Source organism: Sceloporus undulatus, chromosome 2 (assembly GCF_019175285.1).
Source record: "Sceloporus undulatus isolate JIND9_A2432 ecotype Alabama chromosome 2, SceUnd_v1.1, whole genome shotgun sequence".
NCBI lineage: Eukaryota > Metazoa > Chordata > Lepidosauria > Squamata > Phrynosomatidae > Sceloporus > Sceloporus undulatus.
The window spans coordinates 137158137-137171034 of NC_056523.1; the positions used below are offsets into that span (position 1 = coordinate 137158137).

Genomic DNA, 12898 nt, shown 5'->3' on the forward strand with positions numbered 1-12898 from the left:
ATATATTACATTTCAAGATGAATGAGGGAACAGACCACTAATATTGGGGGTGACCATGTGAGGTCCTGTTGTTGCAACAGATTCCTCAGCCCTGTTCCTTAGGACTGGAGCGTAGCTTTAGTGCAGCTTCCAGCCTCTTAGGATGCATGCGCCATTTAAACAGCACACTTGCAAAGTGGCCCAAAGCAGCTTTATTTTGGCCTCTCTGTTCGGGCCTTAAGTCTCCAAATAAACAAAAGCAGTGGCAGAGGAGGGGAGGAAGAGGAATAAGTTGACTTGGAACTTTCTGTGAGCACATGCATGCTTTCAAAAATAACACAAAATCTTTGCTAGAAGAGCAGACATAAATTGTTTGTGGGTTTTTCAGGCTATGTGGCCATGTTCTAGAAGAGTTTCTTCCTGACGTTTCGCCAGCATTTGTGGCTGGCATCTTCAGAGATGCTGGCAAAATGTCAGGAAGAAACTCTTCTAGAACATGGCCACATAGCCCGAAAAACCCACAAAAAACTATGGATGCCGACCATAAATGACTTCACAGTCCTAAACTGATTGGGCATTTGCAAATCTGCACATGTGTGTGTGTACATGTGTGTGGAAGTGTTCGGCTTTCCCCCCCATTTCTTCTATCTGTCATTCATATTCATCAGACTTTGTGTTTTTTGAGATTTATACAGCAACAAAAGGGAGAGAGAAAAACAAGTACCAGTCAGATTAAAAAAGTGTTTTTTTATTTTTAAATTAATAAAAAACCTTCAACCTGTTTAAGCAAGATTCTGATTTTAAAACCTAAAAAACAAAAAACAAAAAAACCCAAAAAACCAAGAAGAAGAGCCTCAGTTTCTCGCGTGCCCTTGGATGTATGAGAACACTCATGGAGCCCTCCTTCAAAAGATCTATCATCTGGGAAGGCTGGTATCTCTCTCTCTCTCTGTGTGTGTGTGTGTGTAAGATATTTAAAGAGAGATATATAAATTTAAACACTTTCCCTTCTGGCTTTGCCTTCCAAATACATTGTCCTTTTAGAAAGGGAAAGAGCTTGTGAGCTGAAGGGGAAAACCATTCTCAAGAATGGAAACTGTGGGGGGGGGGGGGTCGTTTTGTTTTAAGTCCATGGTAAAATGGACACTCACATCACTTTTTTCAGCTCTTTGGGGCACACCTGCTGCAGCCTTCAAGAGAGGCCAAAGTTGGGGTGTGGAGGAGAAGGTTTAGGGCATCCCACCCACAAAATAACAACAAAATAAAACAAAACAAAAATCCCCTTCCATACACACACTTTGCACATGTGAAGGAAGGAAGAGGTGGCTGTCAAATTTATTCTGCCAGCATGTACATCTATTGTCTCCTCTCCAGGATAGCAGGGCAACATATACACTTCCTTGTGTGTATGAAGCCATGGGCATAATTCAACATGCTACTCAAGAGAGGCCCAACAATACATCTAATATAGCACAGGCATTGTGCATTACTCCATCATTTCTTTTCAAGGCTCGTCCAGAAAGCTCTGCGATGCAGCTCCCACAACAAAACAAGGAACACTTTCCTGCAATCATAGGGTAAAGCGGATGGATTCCATCAGTGGATTACACATCCCTGCCAAGTAGGTTCACTGAAATATCCATGGTTCTTTCCATGTCATCCTTGCTCCCTGCATACAACTGAATTTGAGGCCTGCCATGGGAGACCAGTGGTTTCTATCATAGAGAGATTCTCCACAGCCCCATAACTATTGCAGGAGGTCCCCACAACCGGGAGCCAAAAGGAAAAGCAAGAGAAGACAAAAAGAACAAATGAAGGCCAGTTTCTGAACCTTTCCCTCCTATTCACGCAACACACGCACGCATGCGCACACACACTTTTTCAAGGGAGAATCCCCTCCCCCCAAACCCCAACGCTCAGATCCAACGCAGCTACCCTTCTTTCCAAGCAGTGTTCTCAGAATGCCACTTGGATCTTGGTAATCCTGTTGCTTTCATCTGTGATGTATATACATTAGATATATTTATATATTTATATATTATAGTTATATATACCTTTTTTTCTTTTTAAAAAAGAGAAGAGACCAGTTATTAACTCTCCTGAAAAACAAATAAGGGAGGAAAAGTAGAAGAAGAAGAAAAAAGGAACACGGGGAAGACTGATGACATTGCATCAGTTTAAAAAACAAAAACTATAAAATATTCCAGTGCGATCTTCGGGGGGAAAAAGATACCCCCACCCTATTCCCTGTGTACCCCCTCCTAGGTTTGTCACCCCTCCCCACCTGCCACAACTTCTTTCCCAATTCTAAAATGTTAAGTCTTATCTCTGGCCATCCATTGCCGTCATGGCTTTCTGCTGAGGGGCCCCTTGCTGGGACACTGGAGGCCACATGGGCTGCTGATGATGGAGGTGATGGTGGACGTTGTGACTGGTGGGGGACGATGGAGGAATCCAGGCAGGTTGATGGTTGGGAGGCGAGGAAGCCCAGAAGGGACTGAAGCTACCCGGAGGAGAACAGGCCATGGATGTGATGGGACTGTTGCTGCTCTGGAGATTCTCTGAAGTCCGCAACTTGGAAAACATGGCAAGAGCATCTGGAAAGTTGGGAGGCGTAGCTGGAGTATTGCTAGGTGTGCACATCTGGAGAAGAAGAAAAAAGAAACAGAATTATAACCTGTGATTTCCTATACTTGGTCAGCATAACACTAACACAATGTCTCTTGAGGCTTTCTTCACCTCTTACTTAAAATGACCAGCTATCAGACAAGTACAAGACAACAAACCGACAGTTGCTCCTCCATGTGTAATCAGCAGGATCCCTCCTGATGTGACAAATGACACCCCCTCCTACCCCAACAACAGAGCACGGATGGACAAAGTATAGACCTCTAGAGTTGCAATGCCCATTAGCCCCAGCCAGAAAAGCCAATGCTGAGGAAGAATGGAAACTGCCCATCTCTCCTCTACTATTAAGCTCCTGATTCAGATATTAAGAGAAGGAACACTGGTTTCCTTTTCACAAACTTGGAGGAGGAAGTGTGCAGCCTGGCACGAAACTGCAGCCCAGTGTTTGGAAGGCACTCACAATGTATTTTCTTACAGGAGGACAGGACCCTCTCTGCTGGGAAATACTAGTGTCTGATGACAGTAGAAAAACATGTTGAAGCAGGATTCCATCTAGATGGATGCCATCTAGACAAAGCACAATCCAGGTGTTTCTCGAGCAAGTAACTGAACAACAGATCCTGCTGCATATAAGGAAGGAAAAGTAGTACGGCCTGTAATTTGGAGACAACATTGCAAATTCCACGGATCTCATAAAATACAAATGCAACCTGGTCAAACCAAAAGGCAGCACGGGCACCTTGCTGTGCTTGCTTTAATATTGTAAATTATGTTTTATGCCAAGAAAACAAATGGGAATGTCTCCCACAATAACAAAATGTGGGATGTTAGACCATCAAAATGAAGTGTGAATATAGAGAAATGTGTTCATTTTGCCCAAACTTCCCATCAAACAGGACTTTTTGAGTCACAAGAATTCTCCACCTCAATGACTAATAGTGCCCTTGTATTTTCTAATGTGGAAGACTATTCCTTTCAAAGCAAAAGGTGACAGAAATTGTAATTCTAACTTGCATCATTAACCAAGTACCATGCTCTATTTTGGAGAACCTATATACTTCCCTCTGCCACTGCCTCCTTATCTCAGTGGTATCACTATCATCCCTACACACAGGAAGCCCACTTCCTTATTAAGCCTGCTTGCCCCCATCTAGAAAAGTGACTTTTAAGGGCAACAATCTTCAAAGCCACATGATATATGGTAGGTTTGCTGTAGAACATGGCATTTAGCAGCACACATTTTATAAAACAATTCCAATGGTCTGTCTGGTCATGAAATCTTGTCAAATCACTGTTCAACAAGTCCTCAGATGCTCCCTCAAATCATGACATCCCCTGTAAAACAATCTCTTCCTAGACTCCTTTGCCTCGATTATCTTTGATAGAGAGCCTGGATATAAATAAATTTTTATTATTATTTATTATTCATGGCTATGTATGTTCCTTCTAGCTAACTGGGCAACTGAATCAACTATAGACCTCGGTGCCCATTCGACTTCTTAAGGATCCACCACCTTCGGAAATATTATCCATGAAGATAATGCTGTCCTGTCCTGACTTGCCAGTGGAACCAAGTGACTGCAGTGAAGACAGTCCATACAGACTGCCTAGCTATACTTTTAATTATCCTTTCAGGTGCACATATCAGGGTGTGCTTGCCTGGGTTTCTAAGAATATTATCCAGATGTATGGCAGCTCTAATCTGCATTAATACCTAATCATCATTGGCTAATTACCCTCAAATAAACATACTCTGAACAGAAGATTATGTCCATGATGAATGAAAGAAAAGAAAGGAGGAGAAAGAAATTCACCATGTAGTGTGATTACAAAAGAACAGCACATCTAGTCAAAGCCCTCTCTCAGCTGTAGGACACTGATTGCAGATGACACCAAATTAAGAGGAGTAGCAAATACCCGAGGACAGGATCAAAATTCAAAACTACCTGAATAGACTAGAAAGCTGGGCCAAAGCTAACAAAATGAAATTCAACATGGAGAAATGTAAGGTACTGCACTTAGGGCGGAAAAATGAAATGCACAGATATAAGATGGAGGACACCTGGCTGAAGGAAACTGCATGTGAAAGGGATGTAGGAGTCCAAGTAGACCACAAGTTGAACATTAGTCAACAGTGCGATGCGGCAGCTAGAAAGGCCAATGCAATTTTAGGTTGCATCAATAAAAGTATAGTGTCTAGATCAAGGGAAGTAATAGTGCCACTCTATTCTGCTTTGGTCAGGCCCCACCTGGAATACTGTGTCCAGTTCTGGGCATCACAATTCAAAAGGGACATTGAGAAACTGCAGCATGTCCAAAGGAGGGCGACTAAAATGGTGAAGGGCCTGGAAACCATGTCCTATGAGAAACGACTTAGGGAAGTGGGGATGTTTAGCCTGGAGAAGAAGTTAAGAGGTGATATGATAGCTCTGTTTAAATATTTGAAGGGATGTCATATTGAGGAGGGAGCAAGCTTGTTTTCTGCTCCTCCAGAGAACAGGGCCCAGAACAATAGATGCAAGCTACAGGATAAGAGATTCCACCTCAACATTAGGAGGAACTTCCTGACAGTAACGGCTGTTAGACAGTGGAACACACTCCCTCGGAGAGTGGTCGAGTCTCCTTCTTTGGAGGTCTTTAAGCAGAGGATGGATGGCCATCTGTCGGGGATGCTTTGATTGAGAGTTCCTGCATGGCAGGGGGTTGGACTGAATGGACCTTGTGGTCTCTTCCAACTCTACGATTCTATGATTCTCACCTGCGTTAAAACTTGGGTGGTCACCAGAATCAGTGGCATCTACCCAATACCCCCCTTTCCTCTTGTTCTGGAAAGATCCTTACAGAAGGATCATGCCACCACCATCACCATCACAATAAAATTGGGTTCCTCTCACAGAATACTATTAAGGTCTTGCTTTGCAAGCAATCCTAACTGGATAGGAATTGCTCCAAGAAGGCTTTGTTCTTTTGACACTGCACCTCCACCTGCTTCCTAAAGAAGTACAGTGGGCCTTTGGTATCTGCTATGGTGTGGTTCAAGGTCCCCACATGAATATCAAAATTTGTGAATGCTCAAGTCCCACTATATACAATGGTCTAGTAAAATGAGATTCCTTATATAAAATGGCAAAACCAAGGTTTGCTTTTAGATAGATACACACACACACACATACCCAAATACTTCCAAGCTGTGGAGGCATGAACCTATGGATGCAGAATCCATAAGTATGTTGGGCCACCTGTATCCAAAATCCTCTGTTTGGTGTCAACATAGTTCTGTTTAGCTATATCCAGAGAGTCAATTCACATCCAACTAATGAGATAAATGAAAACCGAACTTTGCTGTGGAACTACGTCTGCATTCTCATTGCAGGAATAATCCAGGTTTACACCACTTTAACCAAGATGGCTCAATGCTATGTAATACTGAGAACTGTTGTTTGTTGTGGCACCAGAGCTCTCTGACACAGAAGGCTAAATGTCTCACAAAACTACAATTCCCAGAATTTCATAGCACTGAGCCATGGCAGTCAACATAGTGTCACTCTGTATTATTCCAGTGTAGATGCAGTATATGTGACAGTAATTAAAAAGAGGAGAGGAAAAAATGGAGTAGTGAGCAACAGGATGAATGGCAGGAGGAGGTGAGTGGACCCTCAGATAGCAAAAAAAACCAAAACAGCTAAAACCCAGGAGAACAAATCCTGAAGAAAGAGATGGCATACAGTTAAACACAGATACAAACACATCCAATCACAGACAAAAGGAATCAAATCCTTTGGTAACAGATCTATACAACATGCTTGGAACAACAGACCGAAACATAAATGCCATATTGGGGCACCTCCAACACATCCTCCTTTCTCTCCACCTTAAAAAGAATGATACACAAAGGCATCTAGAGGAAGGTCCATCCAGTCCAAATATCAAACCAGAGGCAAACTTCCCATCTCCCACCTGCATGTTACGTAAGGCTCTGGAGTGTTCTCAACATCTGTAGACAACTTTCCCTTCAGGGTGGAATTCAGACACGCCGCCCCTAAGCTCAAGCTATTAGCATGTTTGCTCTGATGACGAAGCTCTTTGTTATATAGAACCAGCTGTCTTCCATTTCCCAATTCACTCTACACAGGACTGCCCTTGAAAAGTGTTTGGAGGCTGCAGCTAGTGGAAAATGCAACCAGCTAGACTGGGGTCAGGTGTGCATTTTAGAGACCATATAACAGCAGTTCTGCCAGAACTGCACTAGATTCCAGTGTGCTTCTGAGTTCAATTCAAGGTGCAGGTGTTTAACTGGGGTCAAGATATCTGAAAAACTGCCTCCTCCCATATGAGCCTGCAAGAAGTTTGAGAACGTCAGGAGACCCTATTGCGTGTCCTAACACCTTGCGAAGTTAGGTTGGTTGGTACACATAACACAGCTTTCTTTGTACCAGCACCTCAACTGTGGAACTCCCTACCCAAGAAAATTGCTCTATCTCTTTCAAGCTTCCAGCAGGCAGCCAAAACATGGGCTCTCAAGTCCCATTAACTACAGTGGCATAGTAAAATAGTGTTCCTTATATAAAATGGCAAAATCAAGGATTGCTTTTTCTAATTTGTATCTGAATATTTTGAAGCTGTGGATAGTTGAATCTGTGGATACAGAGGGCCAACTGTATTTTAATGTGCCTTTAAAATGTTTTTGTGATTCTTTATGTTCTCATCAGTGAGGTAATCTAGCACATTCAGTAGGACACAGAAGGCAGATGTGCTCACTCCCCACTTCACTTCTCCCAAATAGGTACAATTACAGGGCACACACTCAATCTCTGCAACTCTTCTTCCAAACTAGGGATGAAAAGATTGTCCATATGGGATGTATAATTACACCCTGCACCAACAAGCTGTTTGCATGTAAAACCCACTGATGTACAGAACATGACTCACTACATGTACATAAAGGACAGATTTAGGGGCTGGTTATTTCACCTTAATGACTGCACCAGCACAGGCAAGCCAAATCCTGAATACTTGCCTAGAAAAATCAGAATCATAGCAAAAATATACCACAAGTAAGTGAATATGGTTACCTGGTTTATTTTGCAGACTCTGTCACATGAGAATACCTCATGGGTGCACTTTTTCTTTAATGGAAATAGCTCCAACAAGATGTCATGTAGAAGTTACAAGTGAGGCTTGGGTACTCAGTTCAGGATGCAACCATGCCCATTCTTGGGATACTTTTTAAATAATGGCCTGTTTTTCATTCCCTCTCCCCCCCTTTTCTCTACCACCAGACAGCCAACATTTAGTGAATCCACACTGAATGGTATCTCTGCTGTGCCTTTGTAATGCTGTTTTGGTTATGTATGGCATGGGACAGACCGCCCCAAAAAGGCAGCGTAATTCCCTCCAGAGGGAAGCTGCACCTGCCAAATCGCACCATTTCCCTCTGGAGGAAAAAGAACCTGGAAAACCTGGGTTCTTTTAGCACTGCAGGGCGGACATTGCGAGTGCGCCAATGGCGCACTTGTGACGTAAGTGCCATGTGGCGCATACGTCACAATGACACTGGACGCGCCGCCACACTATGCTAGGGTTAGGGACCGCATGGTTGCCGCATGGTCTCTAACCCTAAAATTGGCGCCAGCACAGCGCAAAAGGGTGGTCTGTACCGCACCTAAGACTCCCCACTCAAAAACCAAAAGGGGTCAGAATTGAAAATACAAACCTAGTCCCAGGCTACAGAGATAACGAAACTGTTTTTAAACTTAGTTCACTGAGAAGTGGAACTGGTAGCAATTAATCTAAAACACATTACTGAAACACTGACAATTTCAGTCAAGGATCCAGAAGAAAGGAGTTGGTTGAGTTTGCTTTTAGATTCAGAGTACTCTGCCCTACAACAAGCAATAGGAGTAAATTACCTACATCAGTGGTCCCAAACCTTGGTCCTCCAGATGTTTTGGACTTCAACTCCCAGAAGCCCCAACCAGCTTGGCCAACAGTTGAGAGTTCTGGGAGCTGAAGTCCAAAACATCTGGAGCACCAATGTTGGGAATCACTAACCTACATGATAGCCTTCTAGTAAGAATTTGAAAAGTAATGCCTAATATAATAATTCCACACTACACAGTCCCATTTGGCTTTCCTCTAAATTATTCTTTAGCCTAACTTCTTTGGGTAGGGAATTTCACTACAGCAGCTAGAGAAAACCCAGTTAGATGTACCCACCATGTAACTACAGTGGTGCCTCGGGTTACGAAATTAATTCGTTCCGTGGCACCGTTCGTAACCCGAAAAGCCTTCGTAAGCCGAATTGCCATAGGCGCTAATGGGGAAAAGCCGCGATTCCGTGCGAAAAAGCCGAAAAAAGCACCAAAAGTTTTTTCGTAACCCGAAAAAACATTCGTAACCCGGAACAATGTTTTCCTATGGGATTTTTTCGTATCCCGAAAATTTCGTAACCTGGGTATTTCGTATCCCGAGGTACCACTGTATTTCACTGAACACAACACACATTGTTAATTATTTTTCTTTATTAAAATACCTACGTGTTTTTGCTACACCTGAAACCCCAAATAAGGTGTAAGTCTGCCACCAGCCGGATTGATCGCCAATTCAGTGGGTCTCATTGTGAATGCTGGTTCACATGCGAGCCACAAAGGCAAGGAAATAAGGAAGCACCAACTCTTTTCAGTCACTGTGTTATAAAGGATTCTGAGACAAACTGGATCCCAAAGGCAGTAGCTTTTTGACTTGCTATTGGAATTTAAAGTTTGCTTCCTGGACTGAATCTCCCAGAACCCACATGACCAGAAGGATTCAATTGCATGAATAGCCTTCCACACCATCTGAACTAAGGATCCACAACATCTTGACCAAATGCAGGGCTATGATTAACATGGTCAATTTTTCCTCTTTCTTTCTCCTGTATGATTTTAAACACTTTTGCCTCATGAAGAAGCCAATGGAAAGCTTGAAAAGCTTGCAACATGTATTTTGTATATTTTGGTTGTTCCAATAAAGGTATCACTGTTTTGTGGATTTTAGAGGATACTGTTCTTTGCTATGTGGCCAACACAGCTACCCCTGGATATGTGTCACAGAGCAGATTTGTTTCATCCATTACACCATACTGCATCAAGGGTAGAAGGACCAAAGTAAGAGTCAGCATCCAACCCCAGCTGGGTTGGTTAAACGTACAAAACATAGCACAATTGGTTTACTGTAAAGGCACCCAACGTGTTTCATCTGCAATTTGTTTTTGGTTTCATGCAGGCTGTGGTGTGTACATATATTCGCCACAAAATGGGGGCAGATCCAAACACTAAATTTCTGAGCAACTTTTTTGGTGTTGTTGCTGTTAAAGCAGGCTTCTAGTCCTCACAAGTAGGAAGTTACAAATCACATGCTAAAGACTCAAATAGCAAAGCACATGCTGGCCAGGGCTTTCCATAGTAAGTCTTCAGAATTTCTGCCACTCCTCATTTCAATTGCTTTGTCCTGCCCGCACAAGTTTACGTGGGCCATTTCAATTCCTTTCTCAATAGCCTGAATTCAGAGGAAGGGGGGGGGGGTGTCAGATCATGCCTTGCCCAAAAAACTAATTAGACTGAATCCATACAAAGTCCAGGAAAAGGTCTATGAGACTCAAAAGTGCTTTAAAAGCTAGCTATGACTGAATATCAAAACATACGGATGAGAATTTTTTGTAGATTTAGGACATCATAATCATAAAGTATTGTTTGAAGTACAGAGCCTTGCCCTATTTCCTCATCACCAAGAAAATGTGTGTAATTTCTCTGCAAAATGTGTCAAGTGACTGACTCGTCGTCACATTAAACAGAAGGTGGTTTCCTGTGTCACAGTCACATCAGTACACAAACACTATATTCCACGACGCCAGTGAATAGAGGACTGTTGTTCTGATAAATGAAAAAAAAATATTCTAAGTAGCACGTGGCTGATAAAGTAGCTCAGAATAGAACGAAAGGAGAACGGTGGAAGGAGTTTGCCTATTTAGACTCAAAACATGGCTGCCCTCTCTAGAAAGCAGGGCCCCACGTTGTAACAGCACTCCTGTGCGCAGAGCCGCAGCGTTACCACAACAAACAGAAAAATTACAAAACGAGAATGCAGCAGCTCTTCACCATGAACTCCGCTCTGATTGGGCGACAACCCGTTTTTCCCCTTCCAGGGGCACCCCTATTAGGGGCGCTCCTGTAGCTCGGCTTGGTGAAATTCAATACTAACTCACAAGCCAGGAATTTTTCAAAAGGAAGAAAAAAAGGTATACAAAACCAGCCCCAAACTACACATCACAAGTGCGTGGGGAGTGGCTGGGGGAAATAAAAAGAAACACACAAAGAGAGAGAGAGAGAGAGAGAGAGAGAGAGAGAGAGAGGAAAAAAACCTGCAAAAATTGTGCTTAGAAATACATCGAACAGCCTTATAGAAAGTCACACCACAGTTATATCTAAATTCATATTGTCTCCCAGCCTTCCCCAAATTGGTGTCCTGCAAATGATGTATAATTGTTGGTCTGTTGTTATTTCCCACCTCGATCCATGGGGAGAGGTGGGTAAGAAATAAATGTTGTTGTTGTTATTATTGTTAATATTATTATTGTTACCCCACACTTTCCCCAAAACTGGGACTCAAGGCAGCTTACAATATTAAAAAACAGTACAATTAAAAGCATACAAAAAGGTACATTAAAACAGAATTAAATTATTACAATGTTAAAACAAATTGCATGTTAAAAGAATAAAATAAGTTAAAAAGTTGCTATTGTAAGAAATAAATTTTGTTGTTGTTGATGATGATTTGGATTGAAAATTCCCAACAACCACAGCTATCATGGTCAAGAATCAGAGATGGTAGGAATTATAGTCCAACACCTGAAGGCCACCAGGTTGTAGAAGGCACCAACAAGCAACAACAGCAGCACTGCAGGATTTTAAGACAGGGCTAAACCTGGGATCGTTTTTTGCAAAAAGCACATGCTCTACCACTGAACCACAGCAGCTAAGTGCAAGGTTTGGAATAACAAAAAGATAAAAGCACAACCACATCACTTTACTAAATGGGTGATACTCCTCCAGAAGCAGGATGGGACATTTTGATGCTTGAGTACAGTCAGATACTGTAGAATCTCTGATGAACTAGACTGACATAGGTATGTTGTGGTACTACTCCTCTTAAGAGCTGAAACCGACAACTGCCATCCAGCTGGTTAGTCTAAGCCAGCCTTTCTCAAACAGTGGGGCGGGCCCCCCAGGGGGGGCGCGAGGCTCCCTAAAGGGGGGCATGAGGCTCTGTTATGCAGAGGTGTACTTATAACAATTTTATAGACAAATGATACTATTTACAGTCGCGCGGGGGGCGTGAAATGTTTTCTTCTTCCTGGGGGGGGGGGGCATGACAGAAAATAATTGAGAAGCAAGCCAATGGGGCAGGTGGTTAGAGATCCCATGCTGTTTTTTTAAAAGCAAACCATAATACTGAGAAAGAGCTAATATACTATGGCTGTCAGTAGGTTGGTCCCATTTGGGGGCAGGTAGGATATAGAATCAGAAAATACAAGAAATGCACATTACACATTTCCGCTAATTGTAACACTCAAAAGAACTGAATTGTTAGTTGGACTCAGACAATATTCAACAACATATTCTGTGTAAGTATTAGCATTGTGCAGAAGCATTAATGTACCTGTGAGAGAGATCATGTGTGTATATGTACACAGACATACATATATACACATGTGAACATCCCACAACCAATTCACACAGTAAAATTCTATGTGAATTTATAATCTGAGAAAGAAATCCCAAAAAGAAACATTCACATGGGCCAATAATTCCACCAGTTACTGGAACCAAGTAGAACCACCCAACATATTTCAAAAATAAACAAAGGTTTGAGGCAGTTATGAAGGGAGAAATGGGGGCCATTTGAGAATCTGGAAGATCTACAAAATTCAAATATAGGAAGTGAACTTAAAAGAATATATAAGTGTGTATATATATATATATACACACACACACACACACACACACAAAATTAATATTTAGAAGGAAGGGAAAAAAACAACAACCAGACATCAGAATGTCTCTGTGCACACGTACGCATGTCTGTCTGTCTACTTATGGTGACCCCATGATTTTCATAGGGTTTTCTTAGGCAAGGAATGCTCAGAAGTGGTTTTGCCAGTTCCTTACTCTGAAATATAGCCTACAGCAGCTTGTATTCATTGGTGGTATCCTATCAAAATACTGATTCTGCTTAGCTTCCAAGATCAGGTGGG

The 12898-nt window shown here is 42.3% G+C and overlaps 1 protein-coding gene across 2 annotated transcripts in view; it reads right to left on the reverse strand.

The window, feature by feature from the left end:
• Window positions 1–706: 706 nt before the first annotated feature.
• UBALD2 (UBA like domain containing 2) overlaps window positions 707–12898 on the reverse strand; it is a 40432-nt gene continuing 28240 nt past the window's right edge. For both annotated transcript variants that reach the window (XM_042452146.1, XM_042452145.1), the window contains one exon: window positions 707–2622. In XM_042452146.1, the coding sequence (XP_042308080.1) occupies window positions 2302–2622 (321 nt within the window). In that variant the 3' untranslated portion in view covers window positions 707–2301. The remainder of the gene's footprint in view (window positions 2623–12898) is intronic.